The sequence below is a fragment of the Phycodurus eques genome, chromosome 21, assembly GCF_024500275.1.
Source record: "Phycodurus eques isolate BA_2022a chromosome 21, UOR_Pequ_1.1, whole genome shotgun sequence".
Taxonomy (NCBI): Eukaryota; Metazoa; Chordata; class Actinopteri; order Syngnathiformes; family Syngnathidae; genus Phycodurus; species Phycodurus eques.
The window spans coordinates 932039-950098 of NC_084545.1; the positions used below are offsets into that span (position 1 = coordinate 932039).

General features: G+C 49.2%; 2 protein-coding genes across 5 annotated transcripts; both read left to right on the forward strand.

The window, feature by feature from the left end:
- Positions 1-427: 427 nt before the first annotated feature.
- On the forward strand, positions 428-12067 carry ptchd1 (patched domain containing 1). 2 transcript variants are annotated; one of them, XM_061666580.1, is made up of 5 exons: positions 443-790; positions 2855-3557; positions 7900-8357; positions 8433-8561; positions 9746-12067. In XM_061666580.1, the coding sequence occupies exons 1-5, from the start codon at positions 443-445 to the stop codon at positions 10847-10849; spliced, it is 2742 nt and encodes a 913-aa protein (XP_061522564.1). In that variant the 3' UTR covers positions 10850-12067. The 2 variants fall into 2 exon arrangements, with proteins under 2 accessions (XP_061522563.1, XP_061522564.1); XM_061666579.1 differs by having other exon boundaries at positions 428-790; positions 7900-8561.
- Positions 12068-13667: 1600 nt separating this feature from the next.
- Positions 13668-17965, forward strand: LOC133396766 (adhesion G-protein coupled receptor G4). Of its 3 annotated transcripts, none has more exons than XM_061666941.1 (7): positions 13668-13747; positions 14176-14528; positions 15727-15797; positions 16142-16467; positions 17317-17578; positions 17664-17705; positions 17875-17965. In XM_061666941.1, the coding sequence occupies exons 2-7, from the start codon at positions 14500-14502 to the stop codon at positions 17934-17936; spliced, it is 792 nt and encodes a 263-aa protein (XP_061522925.1). In that variant the 5' UTR covers positions 13668-13747; positions 14176-14499; the 3' UTR covers positions 17937-17965. The 3 variants fall into 3 exon arrangements, with proteins under 3 accessions (XP_061522925.1, XP_061522926.1, XP_061522927.1); XM_061666942.1 differs by lacking the exon at positions 13668-13747 and adding an exon at positions 15372-15508 and having other exon boundaries at positions 13749-14528; XM_061666943.1 differs by lacking the exons at positions 13668-13747; positions 14176-14528 and adding an exon at positions 14769-15508.
- Positions 17966-18060: the final 95 nt, after the last annotated feature.

Here is an 18060-nt window from a genome sequence, read left to right on the forward strand (position 1 = left end):
GCTGAGTCGAGAGTCGGCGAGCGCAGACTCCGGAGCTCGGCCTCAGCGGAGGGGCACGGTCCGTTCGAACACACCGGAAGACGCAGCCGGTCTGTGGCGTCTTGAGCGGGGATGCTCACTGCAGCATCAGGTAGGAGGAATGGATGGTGGCTGTTGAATGGACACGCCGCACACTCATGTCTCTCTCGCTCTCTCTTTTTTTTATTGGAAGGTTTTTACGGCGGATGAGAGGAGGACTTTAGACCGAGACCACCCCCACCCCTCCCTGCGCCGCTCTTGGCTTCCCCTCATTGCAGATGCAGAGAAGCGGGGCGTGCTTCGCCGATGCGCCCGGCCGCCCCTGATGCTCCTCGGCGCCGCCTCGGGGCTTTTCGCTCGCTGGGAGAGGCTGGAGCGGCCGCCGCCGCCGCCGCGGGAGCCTCCCGCTCGGCCGCGCGCCGCCATGCTACGCCGAGCGTTGCACGCCGGCCTGAGCGGCGGCTTCCGCGCACTCGGCCGCTTCGTGGCCAGCCAGCCGGTGTTGTTCGCCTCGGCGCCGGTGCTGCTCGCCGTGCTGCTGGGCGCCAGCTTCAGCCGCTACCGCGTGGAGGAGGACGTGCAGAGCCTGCTGGCGCCCAAGCACAGCCTGGCCAAGATCGAGGGCAACCTGGTGGACAGCCTCTTCCCCATCAACCACTCCAAGCACGCTCTCTACTCGGACCTGCAGACGCCCGGACGCTACGGCCGCGTCATCGTCACCGCCCGGCGGGGGAGCGTGCTGGAGCCGCCGCATCTGGACACCGTGCTCAAGGTAAGCGGCGCCGCTTCCGCTTCTCGCCGTTATTTGGCAACAATACAGCGCAGTCGCTGGGGAAAATGGAAAGAAAAGAACAAGCGGGCAAGCAGACGGTTTCAGACCATTTTGGTGTTAGTCATTCAAAAACATTAGATCCTTAAAAGGAGAAAAGAACACACATTTAGCTAGCAGAAAAAGTTTCATCCTTTGTATTTTGTTAACGTTAAAACAGTTCAATTTGACCCACTGACTGTTTAGTCATTAAAAAAACTCTCTTTTTGAATATACATTGTCAAAAGACCGCATTTTTTTTTCAAATGTATTTTCTCAAAGTTTGTATTTTATACGACAGGTCAATTTGACCCGCAACATAACAGTCGTGTTGATTAATTGAGCAAATGTATTTTTGGAATAAATAAAATCATTTAAAAATATATTGAATTAAAAGAAGGCAATGGCAAAAATAAGTCCAATTGAAGTTTCTTCCATTTAATTTTAAGACGGTCACTGTTACTCTTTGCATGTTAAGTCAATAAAAGGAGACAAACATTTTTAGACATAGATGATTGAAAGAATGAAAATAGCGCAAACAAGGCTGGCAGAATAAGTTTTATCTTCTTTTTTAGCATTTGAAAAATATATATTGTACAATCTTGGAAGAAAATGAGCACTCTTATAAACAGTTAATGTCATCTTTGCCAATTACAGGTCCCTTCCATTTACAGTCACTCACAAGAATATTAGCTGCACCTCTATCAATTTCAATACCAATTTCTGTACCACTTCTCCTCACGCGGGTCGCGGGCGTGCCGGAGCCTATCCCAGCTATCTTCGGGCGGGAGGCGGTGTGCACCCTGAACTGGTCGCCGGCCAATCACAGGACACATAGAAACAAACAACCATTCGCACTTACATTCACACCTAAGAGCAATTCAGAGTGTCCAATCAACCTACCACGCATGTTTTTGGGATGTGGAAGGAAACCGGAGTGCCTGGAGAACACCCATCCAGGCACGGGGAGAACATGCAAACTCCACACCGGCGGGGCCGGGATTGGAACCCCGGTCCTCAGAACTGTGAGGCAGATGTGCTAACCAGTTCCCACCGTGCCGCTCATTTCAATACCAAAGTATCCAAAAATGTTACAAGATAAAATGAATGAGTTTATGACTGAAAGCAGGTGCTCTCTCAGTATGAGCCACAGCATATAAATGCGTGCAAACCCACACACGTTAAACGAGGCTTCTAAAAAATACAAATAAAAATAGATTTTTTCAAAACTACAGCAAACTCCCACGTATTTTTGGCTCGCTATTAATACTCAACTTTTTTTTCCCCTGTGGAACTAATCCCCTAAAACTCTTTTCTAGTGCTCCTTCTGTGATGCCATAAGATGGCGCCATAGGGCTGATTAGCAGGAAAGTAGTACAATGAACTCTCACTGTTCGTAGAAGATGAGGACCTGCCACGAAGACTTCAAATCTGCCAGTCATTGACACGCCCCTCAAAAGGTTCCAATGCCACAAGAAGGCGGCAAAGCACTAACTTTATCTAAATGAAGCGCCTCAACATGCTTATATGGCACCAAGATGTCGGCAAAACACTACTTTTTTGCAAATGAAGGTCCTCAACATAGTTCCTTGGGACCAAGATGCCACAAGATAGCAACAAAACCCTTCCTCTGTTTAAATGAAGCTAATCAACTCACTTCAACATAGTTCCTTGGCATCAAGACGGTTGCAAAGCACTACTTTTGCCTAAATGAACCTCCTCAATTTACTTCAACTTACCTCCTTGGCACCAAGATGTAACAGGCGACAAATCGCTACTCATGTCTTGATGAAGCGCCACAATCCATTCAAACATAGTTTCGTGCCTACCAAGGTGCCACAAGGTGGTGGAAAAGCACTATTTATGTCTAAATGAAGCACTTCGACTCAATTCAAGCTAGTTCCTTGGCATTAAAATGCTACAAGTTGCAAAGTTTGCGTTTTGATGGCTTGCAATGCAAAAAAATTTGTAAGTTGGGGAACACGTAAGTCAAGGCACGCATGTGTAAAGGCTTTTTTGCGATTTCAGCTGCACAGGCTCATCTACCGGATGCAGGTGACGGTGCCCCCGAGCGGCCCGAACAGCTTCAACTACTCCTTCTCGCACCTGTGTCTCCCTGACGACAAGAACGCGTGTATCGTGGACGACATCATCCGCGCCATGGAGGACATCCGGTCGGCCCGGGCCGCCAACCGCTCGGCGCCCGTCCTGCGCTACCCCATCACGCAGCTGGCGGACGGGCGCCGGGCCTACGTCGGCCACCAGCTGGGCGGCGTGCAAAGCTGGGCCCCCGACGGCGGGACGCGGGGGCCGCGGGGCGAGGGTGTTCGCTCGGCGCGGGCGGTCCAGCTGACCTACTACCTGCAGGCGCGCGGCGGCCTCATGGAGGGCGTGGCCGGCCAATGGGAGAAGGCCTTCTACAGCCGGCTGCGGGAGTTTGCGGCGCTCCACCCTCAGCTGGGCTTCTACCCGGCCACGTCGTCGTCCCTCAGGACCGACTTCCAGCTGTCCTCTGTGCTGGCGCGACGCCCCCTGTTGGCCGGCTTGGGGCTGTGCGGCGCACTGGCCGTCCTGTGCTGCTCCATGCGGGACTGCGTCCGCTCCAAGCCGTGGTTGGGCGCGCTGGCCTTGCTGTCCGTCACGCTGGCGGGGCTGACGGCGGCGGGCATTCTCAACCTGAGCGGCTCCACCTACAACTCCACCTACCTGGGCATACCTTTTGTCATGCTGGGTGAGTCCGACGTTATGAATCGTTCATCATCTATCGCTGTGCTCTTCGTGTTTTCAAATTTGTCTAAAAAATGACAAATGCCCCAATTTAAGTTTTTCAAGTTGCCATTCACACTTTTTTTTCCAAATATAAAACTTTGAAAGATTGAAACATTATATATTCAACCAAAGCACATAACTTTGTCTTACGAAATGCATAACAAAACCAAAACAAAGTTGGCCTCTATTGCGGTAGTTATAAACCTTTAAAATCTGATATTAGAACACGAGCGGTGCAGCAACACACGTAGAGAGACGATATAAAAATACTCGCAGGCATATATTCTTTATCCTCTGTGTAAAATGACTAATATGACGTCAGCTTAGTTGTGACAGTCTTCGTTTCATCATCAAATCAATGTTTATTTTCTGTATCTATGTTATACTGCCCCTGGTGGCCAAGGTGCACACACTAGAAGGAGCAACACAATATCGACTCAATTAAAGCAAAAATGTGTCAAATACTGTTGATTTACATTCTATTTATGTATGTTACTGTATTTTTTTATTCTGGATGAAAGAGAAATTCTGGAAGGAGCTCGACGAAGTAGTTCTGAGCATCCCAGACAGAGACAGAATCGTAATTGGTGCCGATTGTAATGGACATGTTGGTGAAGGTAATAGGGGTGATGAAGAAGTGATGGGTAAGTACGGCATCCAGGAAAGGAACTTGGAGGGACAGATGGTGGTAGACTTTGCAACAAGGATGCAAATGGCTGTTGTTAACACTTTTTTCCAGAAGAGGCACGAACATAGGGTGACCTACAAGAGCGGAGGTAGAAGCACGCAGGCGGATTACATTTTGTGCAGACGATGTAATCTGAAGGAGGTTACCAAATGTAAAGTACTGGTACGGGAGAGTGTGGCGAGACAGCATAAAATGGTGTGTAAGATGACTCTGGTGGTGGGGAGGAAGATTAGGAAGACAAAGGCAGAGAAGAGAACCATGTGGTGGAAGCTGAGACAGGACGAGTGTTGTGCAGCTTTTCGGGAAGAGGTGAGACAGGCTCTCGGTGGACGGGAGGAGCTTCCAGAAGACTGGACCACTGCAGCCAAGGTGATCAGAGAGGCAGGCAGGAGAGTACTTGGTGTATCTTCTGGCAGGAAAGGAGAGAAGGAGACTTGGTGGTGGAACCTCACAGTACAGGAAATCATACAAGGAAAAAGGTTAGCTAAGAAGAAGTGGGACACTGAGAGGACCGAGGAGAGGCGAAAGGAATACATTGAGATGCGACACAGGGCAAAGGCCAAACAAGAGGAATATGATGACATGTATGTCAGGTTGGACACTAAAGAAGGAGAAAAGGATCTATACAGGCTGACCAGACAGAGGGATAGAGATGGGAAGGATGTGCAGCAGGTTCGGGTGATTAAGGATAGAGATGGAAATATGTTGATTGGTGCCAGCTGTGTGCTAGCTAGATGGAAAGATTACTTCGAGGAGTTGACGAATGAGGAAAATGAGAGAGAAGGGAGAGTAGAAGAGGCAAGTGTGGTGGACCAGGAAGTGGGAATGATTAATAAGTGGGAAGTTAGAAAGGCATTAAAGAGGATGAAATATGGAAAGGCAGTTGGTCCTGATGACATTCCTGTGGAGGTATGGAAGCATCTAGGAGAGGTGGCTGTGGAGTTTTTGACCAGCTTGTTCGATAGAATTCTAGTGCGTGAGAAGATGCCTGAGGAATGGAGGAAAAGCGTACTGGTGCCCATTTTTAAGAACAAAGGTGATGTGCAGAGCTGTGGCAAATATAGAGGAATAAAGCTGATGAGCCACACAATGAAGTTATGGGAAAGAGTCGTGGAGGCTTAGACTCAGGACAGAAGTGAGTATTTGCGAGCAACAGTATGGTTTCATGCCTAGAAAGAGTACCACAGATGCATTATTTGCCTTGAGGATGTTGATGGGAAAAGTACAGAGAAGGTCAGAAGGAGCTACATTGTGTCTTTGTAGATCTGGAGAAAGCCTATGACAGAGTACCCAGAGAGGAACTGTGGTACTGCATGCGGAAGTCTGGAGTGGCAGAGAAGTATGTTAGAATAATACAGGACATGTACGAGGGCAGCAGAACAGCCGTGAGGTGTGCTGTAGGTGTGACAGACAAATTTAAGGTGGAGGTGGGACTGCCTCAGGGATCAGCCCTGAGCCCCTTCCTGTTTGCAGTGGTGACGGATAGGCTGACAGATGAGGTTAGACTGGAATCCCCGTGGACCATGATGTTTGCAGATGACATTGTGATCTGCAGTGAAAGAAGGGAGCAGCTGGAAGAACAGTTAGAAAGATGGAGGCATGCACTGGAAAGCAGAGGAATGAAGATTAGCCGAAGTAAAACAGAATATATGTGCATGAGTGAGAGGGGTGGTGGGGGAAGAGTGAGGCTACAGGGAGAAGAGATAGCAAGGGTGGAGGACTTTAAATACTTGGGGTCAACCGTCAAGAGCAATGGTGAGTGTGATCAGGAAGTGAAGAAACGGGTCCAAGCAGGTTGGAACGGGTGGAGGAAGGTGTCAGGTGTGTTATGTGACAGAAGAGTCTCTGCTAGGATGAAGGGCAAAGTTTATAAAACCGTGGTGAGGCCAGCCATGATGTATGGATTAGAGACAGTGGCACTGAAGAGACAACAGGAAGCAGAGCTGGAGGTGGCGGAAATGAAGATGTTGAGGTTCGCTCTCGGAGTGACCGGGTTGGATAAAATTAGAAATGAGCTCATCAGAGGGACAGCCAAGGGTCGATGTTTTGGAGACAAAGTTAGAGGGAGCAGACTTCAATGGTTTGGACACGTCCAGAGGAGAAATAGTGAGTATATTGGTAGAAGGATGATGAGGATGGAGTTGCCAGGCAAGAGAGCTCGAGGAAGACCAAAGAGAAGGTTGATGGATGTCGTGAGAGAAGACATGATGGCAGTTGGTGTTCGAGAGGAGGATGCAGGAGATAGGCTTACATGGAAAAGGATGACGCGCTGTGGCGACCCCTAACGGGACAAGCCGAAAGGAAAAGAAGAAGAAGAAGACTGTATTTTTTTACACTGTACAATATTGTTCTACAGCACTATTTTTTCTTTATTTAAAAGCACTACAAACATTTGTTTGTGTTTTTTTGGGGGGGCTGGAACATATTAATGGCATTCATTTCAATAAGGAAAGTTGATTTGAAAGTGATCGAAGTTACAGTCGTGGTCACGGAACAAATTAAAGCTTAAACTCTATTTCCTTTTAAAATTAAGAATTTGACAACATTTCCTTGCTCCACAAAAAAAAATTATCAATTCATTGAAAAGGACTGTGAAAGTTCTGAACTTTTGCTTCCGTGCGAGTATCATTGTCTATGTTGCTAAAAGTTGACTTGCGGTCCTGAAGTGCACCGCTCGGTCTGCAGAGATCAAGATTAGATGTGGAACCGCCTACGTTCTTAGCAACGTTTCGTCGATTTGCTTGAAAATCGACCGTTTTCCCGTCTTTCAGCACCCTGCCAATTGTCAGCTGTTATTTGTCGAGTTGCTGACAGCAACAAAAACATGACCTGCACGCTGCAGAAATTGCTGTCAAAGAACACGAACAAAGATACTACGCCTCAGGAGGTGAACACTCCCATTGATTTCCACCCCGGCCCCCAAGTTTCACACAGAGCTTGTGGTGACTGCCTGCTGCATCTGATCCTTCCCTCCAGGAGCGGATGAGGGGGGGGCGGCGCTCATCATTTCCACATGAGTGACAAGTGTTAGCCTGTGACCTTGACTCGCTGGAGTGATGCAGTTGACGTCACGTTTTGTGGCTGACCAAACAAAGTCTCCATCGAAAAGAAAAATCTTGCAGTGAAACAAATTAGTCCACCGAGCAGTAAGAAGCTGACTCAACAGAGAAAAAAAATGTCATTTGATGGAAACATAGCAAAATTCCACAATGCTAAAAAAGCAAATCAAATCAAATGTCAGACAGAGATTGTCACAACTTCATTTGTGCCTCAGCTTGAGGATTTGTTTGCTCGTCTGCGTAATTGTCACCCAAAGAGTCGGCTCGCTAGTTCCCATCCGAGGTGTGACGCGCCTCGTCGTGTCGCGGTCACCCAAATGAGCTTTATTATATATGGCTGGCGCCATGGCAACCAGAGAGGAGGCCGGAAACCGAGGTGTGCCCGATGAGGCGCCGCCGCTGCAATATGATCGTAAAATATGTTTATTACTGTTGCGCTTGTAGTTGTGCTGCATCATTGACAAAATATTCAAAACCTTCGAGGGGCACTCAAAACGTAATGAGCCCAATTTTCCAAATCAGTCTTTTTTTTTTTTTTTTTTTTTTTTTTTTTGCAGGTCACGGACTGTTCGGCTCCTTCGAAATGCTGTCGTCCTGGCGCCGTACGCGTGAGGACCAGCACGTAAAGGAGCGCGTGGCGAGCGTCTTCGAGGACGTCATGCTGCGCTTCTCGGGCTCCACGGCGCTCCACCTGTTGACTTTGGGCCTGGCCGCCTCGCCCCTCACCAACATGGAGGCGGTCCGCCTCTTCTGTCGCGCCGCAGCGCTGGCCGTGGCCGTCAGCTACGCCTACGTGCTGTCCTTCTACAGCTCCTGCCTGGTCTTCACCGGCTACCTGGAGACGGGCTACAGGCACGGCTGCTTTTGCCGACGAGTGCCCAAACAGGAGCGGCTGGAATCCAAGCCGGCCTGGTACCGATGCCTGATGTACACCCGCTACCAGGACGAGGCGCAGACCACCACGGGGACGCCCCACGCGCCTCGCCCGGCCGAACTGGCGCACACGCGCACTTACGTCCGCCCACACGCGGCCGCCGACCACCTGACGAGCGTGCCCGGCCACGCCAATGCCTCGGACTCCCGTCCCCAGGACTCGCACCTTCTGCTGGGCTGCGTGAGGCGTTGCTACGGAGACTGGATCACCAATACCTATGTCAAGCCCTTTGTGGTGCTGCTCTACCTGGTCTACATCTCCTTTGGACTCATGGGCTTCCTGCAGGTAAGACGCTTGTTGCTGCAAAATAATTGACTCGATCTGATGTAGAGATTTTCTCAATGACGTAACGCGTACTTCCAGTTAAAAGACCCCTTAACATGTCATTTGACCAAGATGGAGAGATTGAGAAAACAGACAAAATGGCTTGAATGATGATTTCAGTATTCTTCTCTGTTGCTGTAACTTGAATGTGACGTGAAGATGTTAAATTGCTCGAAACGGCGATGGAACGCTGGCCATAATTTGCATTCCGACAGGTAAGTTGATTAAAAAATGCCAATTCAGAAATAGTTAACGTGATTGTTGAGGGACTGGTTAATTGGGTACAACCTGGACTGGTCACTAGTCAGTCATAGGGCACATATAGACAAACAACCATTTACATTCTCACCTAGACAATTTGGAGTCTTAAATTAGCTTTGGAGAAATGTGGGAGGGAACCGGACGACCGGAAGAAAACCGACACAAACACGGTGAGAACATGCAAAGTCCGCACAGGAAAGCCGAGATTCAAACCCAGAAACTCAGTGACACGTGGGAACCGCTCGTCCACTGTTCGTCCACGCTTTAATATTCTTATAAACAAATGATTGTGTTGAGTGTGTAGACGCTGGTGGCTGACAAGACAACGCATTCACCGGGAATCAGTCTTGTAGCTGACATCAAAAATATCTCTCGCGTGTTGAGCATATCTTGCTTTTGCGAATCCGTTCATGCTCCCGGGGTTCACGGTCCTCCATGTCGCTGCGCAATCAGTTTTTTTTCGACTTAAGCGCTCCATCAGTCAATCAAGATCTCAATTGCAAGTACAGACAATTAGTAGGTGTTTTCAAATGTAATCCATCCATCCATTTTCAACACCGCTTATCGTGGTTAGGGTCGCAGGAGCCTATCCCAGCTGACTTCGGGCGAAAGGCGGACTACACCCTGAACTGGTCGCCAGTCAGTCGCAGGGTACATATAGACACAGACAACCATTCGCACTCACATTCACACCGTCACTGAGTGGGAACTATACGCTGCCTGCACCAAAGTCAGGCGAGTGTACCATTACACCATCAGTGGCGTTTTCAAATGTAAGGAGTGAAATTAAAAAGTTGTTTGAGAAAGAAATACTCAAATAAGTACAGGTAAGTGCAAAATCCACTTCGCACCGCCGGTAGTAACACGCATTGTGCCATCGACAGGTGGCCCAGGGCTCGGACCCCAGCGGCCTGGTCGCCATGGACACGGCCACGGTGTCGTACACCCGCGCCCAGCAGCGCTACTTCAGCTCCTACTCGCCCGTCATCGGTTTCTACATCTACGAGAGCGCCCCCTACTGGAACGCCTCGGTGCAGCGTGATCTGCTAGAGTACGCCAAAGGCTTCCAGCGCATCAGCTGGCTGGAGGCCTACCTGGCCTACCTGTCCGAGCGCAACCGCTCCACCAGCTTGCCTCGGGACAACTTCACCCGCACTCTCCGCCTGGACTTCCTGCGCGAGCCTCAGTTCGCCCACTTCGCCGACGACATCATCTTCGCCGAGCGGGGCCCCGGCGAGGAGCCCGACGTGGCGGCTTCGCGCATCTTCCTGGTGGCCAAGACCACGGAGAACAAGCGCGAGGAGATGTCGGTGCTGCTGGACACGCTGCGCCGCCTGTCGCTCACCTCCCGCGTGCGCTTCCTCATCTTCAATCCGTCCTTCGTGTACCTGGACCGCTACGCCGCCGCCGTCAGCTCGCCGCTGCGTCACTCGCTCCTGGCCGTCCTCTTCCTGTTGGGTCTGTCCTCCCTGGCCGTGGTGGAGCCCTTAGTGTCCGTGTGGCTGGGGCTCACCCTGCTCTCGGTGCAGTTCGGCGTCCTGGGATTCATGACCCTGTGGGGCGTGGAACTGGACTGCGTGTCGGTGTTGTGTCTGATCCTGGCGTTGGGCCACGCCGCCGACTGCAGCGCGCCGCTCCTGTCCGGCTTCGCAGCCGGCCGGGGTGACAGCAGGACCCGCTGGGTGAGGGTGGCGCTGGAGCGGCACGGCGTACCCTCGCTGCAGGCCTTCCTGTGCTACGGCGCCGCCCTAGCGCCCGTGGGCTCGGTGCGCTCCAACCTGACGCGCACGCTCTTCCGCTGCCTGGCGCTGACGGCCGGGTGCTCCGCCTTGCACGCGCTGGCCTTCCTGCCCACCCTGCTCACCTTCCTGCCGCCGTCCAAGAGCCGAGCCCGCCGGCCCGACGGCGGGGACGACCCCCGGCAGGAGGTTGAGTGCGTGGAGATGAACGACGGCACTCGAGTGGTCGACCAAATCACGACGGTCTGACCACGGGGGTACGGAAAGAAGTTTTAGAGCATTTATTCCATCGCCTCGAGATCCATCTTAAGAGCCAAGGACTAGTACATTCTTTGTCCTCACTAGTAAGACAATTAAGCGTACTAGTAGGATGTCTGTGTAGGTTCTCAGTCATCCAGGTGATGGTCATCCAGGCGATGGTAATCCACTGAGCGTGAATCAATTTTTGGTTGCAGGCGTTTCGACCGCTGCACAGACGTATGGCGCAACATCGGCGGGCGGCTTCTTTGGGTCCTGAATCAGAAGGGACATTCATTCGAGGCCAAATTCTGGGTAGGGACGAGCGCTAGGCGTAAAAGAAGCCATCTACTGTATGTCAAACTCGAAAAGGCGTCACCGCTCGTCTGCCTCTAAACAACGTCCTGACATCTCTCATTCAACGGGAAGACTGGCCCAAACGAGCTGACGAGCGATCGACCGATTGGTATGCAGAACAGTCGTTTCACCTACTACATCCGGCAAAAAGAACAAAATCGACTCCACACGTTAAATAAATACTACTACTATGGGGAAACTACAAAGAACAATGATGTAAACAATAAACACGTAATTCCTGCCCAGCATGCCTGGTGGGGTTTTGTCAATAAATAGTTGGGGCAAAAGGAGGGGGTCTCACACAGGGCGCCATTTAAGACGGGACAGCCACTGGTCGCTAGTGACATGCAGTCGTCCTACTAGTGAGGACAAGGAGTGTACTAGTACATGGACCATGACCTGGATCTCAAGAAAATGGAACAAATGCTCAGTGTTTTCGGTGTCGGACTCTCCAACCCGCTGGTTGCCATGGAGACTGCCGTGTGGGAACATTCACTGGGAGGTGAGCGCGTGGTGGGAAAAACGGAGAGAAAAAAGGTTCAGCAAATGCACATTTTATCACGGAGGAGGAGTGAGGAGCGAGATGTAGCGTTTCCATGGCAACGGGCTCGTTGCGCCGCAGCCCAAAACGACCGAAGAGCCGATCTCGGGCTTTCGGGTGCACTAAAACGGATGTTGCCAAATGTTTGCACAGCACGCGAAGTGGACAAAAGTACTGGGACACACCTCATCATCAATCAGTCAGTCAACTCATAAGAGCCCGTTATCTTAATTGATCATCATTTATTCAGTGCACGCTGACCTCACAAATGGACACAAAATTGTTGTAGCACGAGTTTTCACTTCCTGCGGGTGTCCTGATACTTTTGTCCTTACGGCGTGCTCATCAGTGACCACACGAGGAGGCCGTCGTCTGTATTTCTACGCCAATGCTGGACAAATAAAGCCACAGTGGTTCAAACACACTGGACTTGTTGGTAGTTGTGATGTGACTCCACAACAACAGTCGTCCATTTTCTGTAGCCCATGACCTCATGAACTCATTCACTGGCGTGGGCGTTTCTATTGGTCAACTGGAAGCCGAACTCACTGACGAATATATTTGTCAAGTACATTTATCAAGCGGTAAGCAGGGAAGACGGTCTTGCCCAGATTGTCTGTGAAATCCAAGCTTCCACGGGACTGTAATGACGAACGGACGCCAGCAGATGGCGGCGTTGCATCGCTTTGGATTTCAGATCGGCACCACTTTTGAGTAGAAGATAAAGATTAGGAAGTGAATCTTGGCTCGTCACGTCGATTATGAGGGAGACAAATGCTATGGACGACGTTAGGCCCCTCACGCTCCAACAGAGTATGTAGATGTAGGGTATAAACAGAATATGTGTCGCGGTATACAATAGAAAGGTTGTGTTGCGATTATGAGAAAAGGTGACACAGTTCACCGAGTGAATGTTAAACAGCATGTAAAAAAGCCACTGACCTTCAACTCGCTCACGGCGCACTTTGTTCGCTTGCTGCCAAATGAGAGTTTTACAGTGTCGAGGTCCAATTTGTGAACGTATCACACCAAGGATCCTTAAGTAAACGCTGCTTTAAAAACGCTTTTGTTTTGGTGCTTAATGTCAAAATCTGCTCAGTACATCTGTTCAAGTGGGATTCAGACAATCCCCACATCCTGAAAAATCCCAAACTATTTGCCACCTTTAACAGATAGTTGTGATATAGTCAACTATAAGATCAAGTATATGAAAACCAACATATAATGTGGTATATGCGCATTCGGCAAAACAGGTCGAAGCACTTCCGCCTCGCTCGACCGTGACAAAACCCTGTAGGACATTGAAACTTTTCCTTTCTGCTTGTCCCGTTTTAGCGTTTCATAAACTAAAGTTGTAGGAATGTGTGACATTGCATCCTTGCATTTTTCAGCATGCGGCCATCATTTGGGACTAAAATGAAAAACTCTTTTTTTTTTTCTTCCCCCCCAATTTCACACCCACGTGTTGTTGTATCACATGGACGTGCCGCACTTGTGATCTGATTCTGATGAGTTTCCTCCTCAGTGGAAGTGAACAGAGGCCGCCTGACACCTGAGCTGTCGGTGCGGTCTTCACTGCCCCTTGGTGTTCACTTGCGACACTACAACCAGTCCGCAGGAGCCCTGGGGATGTTTTCGTCTGCTTGAGTTTTCAGCTGTCATGGTGATACCATTCCTCAAATTCACCGCCACACCTGTGCGTGTGTGGGAGTGTTTTGGGAACATTTACCTCACCGGAATCCATTTCACAATCAATCCTAAGAAGCAATATTGTTCTTTTGTCCACAATTTGGCACAGTACTCATATTCCACATACTTGTTGTGTTTCAAGACACACACGCACACACACACACAAATGTGCGCACAGTGAGACGGGTCAAATGAAGGCTAATACTCAGTCCAGGAACCGTCTGGGCCCCGCATCCTGTAGCAGCAGCTGTTGCCCTCCAGTCGTTCTGGGAACGCAGACGGATGGACAGAGACATGGGGAGATTGACTAAATAACAGATTGTGTAAGGAAGGAAGGATGGGAAATCGGGGGGTGATAGAGAGACTAGGGGAGGATGTCAGTTGGACTGATGGATGGATGGATGACTGCATTTGTGAAGGGAAGATGTGTGGATAAATGGAAGGATGATGAAGTGTCAGATGGGCTGATGGATTGATGGATGTACTGATGGAGAGATGATGGATGGATGAAAGAATAGGATGGGATGCATGAATCGATTGCTAAACAGATGGATGTATGGCGGGATAGATTGGATGGTGAAAGAGGACAAAGACAGAAAGAGGATGGATAGATGGATGGATGTAAACAGACAAGAAGGGTGGGATGGAGGAAGAAGGCATATAGGGCAGATGGATGGATGATAGAGGGACAGTCTGCTCAGCTGATGGATGGATGAAGGGATGGAGGGATGACAAGTTGATGCTTCTCCAGATGGAAAACGAAGATCAGCTGAAAGTCTTTGACAATTGCCGCAACGGACGAACAACGCGGCCCGACGAACGGACGGACGAACGTTGGATGGAAAGACATCCTCGCCCCCTCCTCCGCGTGGGCGTGTCCTCGCCGAGTCTGTCATTTCCTGAGCACACGAACGCACCGCTGCAAAGTGAGTGAGACGCGCTTGTTTTTATTGTTGAGCACAATTCACAGCAACTCAGTCCACACCGAAAAAGAGGTCGAAGAAGGAGATGAAGGAGAATAACGACGAGATGTTTGCATGGTGAGACCTGTCTTCCAACCTCGGAACAATTCAAAATGGACCCAAAGAATCGGAAAAACATCAGGTAATAAATCTATTTCAATGTCTCTTCTGTTGATTGTCTCTTATATGAGGAATGCGAGGTTAAGGTGAACCTACAAATAAAGTCAATTCTCATACACATCATCAAACATGTCGTGACATGGTGTAAATATGAGCCGATGCGAGTTTGACATGCGATATGCAGCGCATAAAAGCGATGGGAACAAAAGCCGAGCCTGCCCCCCGCCCGAGGTCCGGCACGTCGTCCGGGGTTGAAGGCGTTTCGGCCCCCGTGGAGACACAAAAATGTTGTCTTTTATTTATATCGACACATTTTAGCGACGTTCACAATCGCAACACGTTGACAAATGTATTGGGGCGCTCCAGTCTGCCATTTTCCAGCCTCCGACTGGAAAATGTTATGAGAAATGTCGATGTTCTCGTCACTGTCAGCAAGGCCTAAACACTATCCAAAGCACAGATCTACATTTACAAACACAATTTTAATATTTGCTCCATGAAACTGTATCAATTTAGAACCAACAGTCTATTTTCGCTTCATTTCGTTGCATTTCTCTTGGCGGTAGTGAACGCACGTATATTTCCGAAATTACCTTCAGCTTGCTTCGGCACCATTTTGTGTCATCTTGGTGTCAAGGAAGTGAGTTGAGGAGTTTCATTTACACATGAAAAGTGCTTTACCACCAGCTTGTGGCCTCTCTAGGCAATTGCAAACTTCATTTATTGTTTCGTGTGGATTTTCTCTATTCGCTGTATGAGTATGTTAGATTTCTTGTCCAATCAGATTTCAGCCTCATGCGTTGCCACGTCAATGTAATCTGCCCGAGGTCATTCGTGCTGATCCATGTAACTTCACCCATATCAGCAACAGGACCGTTTCTTGAACCAATCAGATTTCACATTCGCCTGAATCATCTTGCTGCCACTCGACGACATCGGAAAATTTGTGACACCAAACCTGTAGCGAACCGCACACATGAATACATTTACTCATCATCTCTGGTGAGTATGATGTGTTTTTGATTTGTTATGCTTTTGTTATCTTATTGGATAAATATGAATTGTGAATTTTTTTGCGTTTTTGTTCAGCATGGGTGCTTTGTCTAATTGCGATGTGATAGTGGTGGTATTAAGATGACGACTTTAGAAGAAGGCCTCCCGTCCCCTCTCATTCTGATGATGCGGCCTGTCCCAATACTTTTGTCCACGTGTGTATCCAGGACTACGAGGAGTGAGAGCGCCTTCCTCCAAGTCCTCTGGCTTTTCTATTTGGGAGCTTCTCCACTCACAGGTACGAATTCCCCATTCCCACCAAATCCGGTTCCGGTGCTAATCCAGTTCTGGTGCTGGGGCCAGTTCCCTGTTAGCTTTGCTTCCCCACTAGCACCGGTTTTGCAGGCCCAGAACTGGTTCTTCCTTGAAAGTGGGCGACTGAAATAGGAACCGCTTAACTGAACAGATCTTTTTATTAGACCGTTATTTTTGCAGTGCAGTTTGGGCGCAAGCAGTGATTTAGCACCGGAACCACGTTGGTGGGAATTTAGCTTTAGAGACCGCAACCAGAATACGAGTAAGACAACCGAATTGCTCCACCTGCCCCCCCCCCCCCCCCCCCCCCCCCGTCCTCTTTTGAAGCATTTGGTTACTTCCTGGGGGACACCAAGGCGGTGCTGCACGGCTGTGAGGACCACTGGAGCCTGCAGCAGAGCGCCTCCGTGCCCTTGCTGTTCCAGATGAGCGTGTGCCTGGACGTGCGAGTGCTTGCGCCCGGGGCCTGGGTGGCCTTCTCCTACAGCTCGGTCCACGACCCCAGGCCCGAGCTGGGCCTGGAGGGGGACGAGGGGGCGCTGTACGGGTGGCTGCTGGGGGTCCGCCACCGCTTCCCTGTCAGTCTGGCGCCGGCTCGGTGGCACAGGGTGTGCCTGAGGAGAGACGTGCCCGGAAACTCCTTCAGTCTGGAGGTCAGAAGACAACCGCTTTATGAACGCCATCGCACACGGGACGTGTCCGGGAGACGTTTTTATCGCTCCGCCACATATTTATAATAATACAACTGAAAATAGGGATGCTTACAAGAAAAACATCAATGCAGAAAAATATTACACTTTTTTTTTTTTTTTAAAGTGAAAAAAGTTCAATGTTACAAGATATTGTATGTTTTAAATATGAAAAATAAGTTTGATGAAATGTTTTACCAGATTTCTTTTTTAAATTTAAAATGGCAAAATATTAGATTTTTACAAACTATGGAACTGTTTTTCTTTTATTTTTTGGAGAAATGAAAAGAGACAAGTTGTTGAATGTTAAGATATATCACATTTTTTAAATGAAAAATAAAAATATAAAAGTACATTTGGAATGTTACAAACTATCCCATTTTGTATTTTAAATCATTTTAAAATGTATTTGTCACACCATTTTTTTTAAAATTTAAAAAGATAAAATATTTGATTGTTAAAAGATCACAAAACTTTTTCAAGAAAAATAAAAACATAAATATACATTTGGAATGTTACAAGATATCACAATAATACTACTAAAGTTGCCTCAGGCTGAGATGTTTTATTTCCACAATTGAATAGTTGAGCATACGTTGACCACACGAGTAGCCGCATGTTCAGCCTGTTCGTAATATATCTCGTCAGTGATGGAACATTGTGATTTCCTCGGGATGTTGTTGAATTAATCATTTGAAAAAGTGTCACATATGGATATTTGTCTGTTTTCTACTTTGTTAAATCGTTGTTGCTAATTATTGTGAGAAATTGTCGTGGCGCTGGCCAGCTAAGGTCGCGACCTGTCTGTTTCAGCTGGCCGGACGGCTGGTGGCCAAGTGGACGGTGATCGCCCGGGCCGTGACGCCCTCGGGCTCGCTGTGGCTGGGGTGCCGGCCTCGGCGGCGAGCGGCCGGCGCGGCCACGGCGGGCCGGGTGGAGGTGTACATGTTCCGCGTGTGGGCCGACCTGGGCCGCCATGGCCCCTGCGAGGACGGCACCGTGATCGGCTGGAACGCTCGCTTCTGGGGCGTGACCAGCCCCAGGGCTCGGCAGACGGACCGCGACCTCTCGTGTGGTGAATATTGCCGCTGTTTTTACGATTCATTATTGATGGCTTGAGTAAGTTCTCAAATATTAACAAGCACATTTGTTGTTTTTAGCTCAAACAACTGAATTTGAAAGCTATTTTGCCACTCCACCTGGTGAGTAATTTATAATACCTAATTTGTCTTTGAGCAGCATGAACCTTTTGCATTGCCGGACACCTGGTAACGTAAAGCTCGAATAAGACAACATGTATGATCAACGTTGTCTCAAATTGCCAACTTGTCAGCTATGTTTGATTTATTCGATTGGATTTATTGCTTTCAGTTTCGACGTCTGCCGACATCCGCCATCAACATGAGCCTCCGTCATGTCACAGTGACACCTAGTGGCCACGGGGAAAACACTTCACTCAGCTCGCCAAATCCATCGGCGACGACATCTCCCGGTGCCGAATCGGTAGGCGACGTGGCGACGTCATTGGACGTCACTGGCTCCACCTCCACCATCACC

Bases quoted from the DNA above. Each gene is read 5' to 3' on its own strand.
- ptchd1 (XM_061666579.1), top strand. From the start codon at position 443: ATGCTACGCCGAGCGTTGCACGCCGGCCTGAGCGGCGGCTTCCGCGCA. The intron at 3,558-7,899 runs GTGAGTCCGACG...TTTTTTTTGCAG, and splicing joins CATACCTTTTGTCATGCTGG to GTCACGGACTGTTCGGCTCC. The intron at 8,562-9,745 runs GTAAGACGCTTG...TGCCATCGACAG, and splicing joins GACTCATGGGCTTCCTGCAG to GTGGCCCAGGGCTCGGACCC.
- LOC133396766 (XM_061666941.1), top strand. From the start codon at position 14,500: ATGGACCCAAAGAATCGGAAAAACATCAG. The intron at 16,468-17,316 runs GTCAGAAGACAA...TGTCTGTTTCAG, and splicing joins GAAACTCCTTCAGTCTGGAG to CTGGCCGGACGGCTGGTGGC. The intron at 17,706-17,874 runs GTGAGTAATTTA...TATTGCTTTCAG, and splicing joins CTATTTTGCCACTCCACCTG to TTTCGACGTCTGCCGACATC.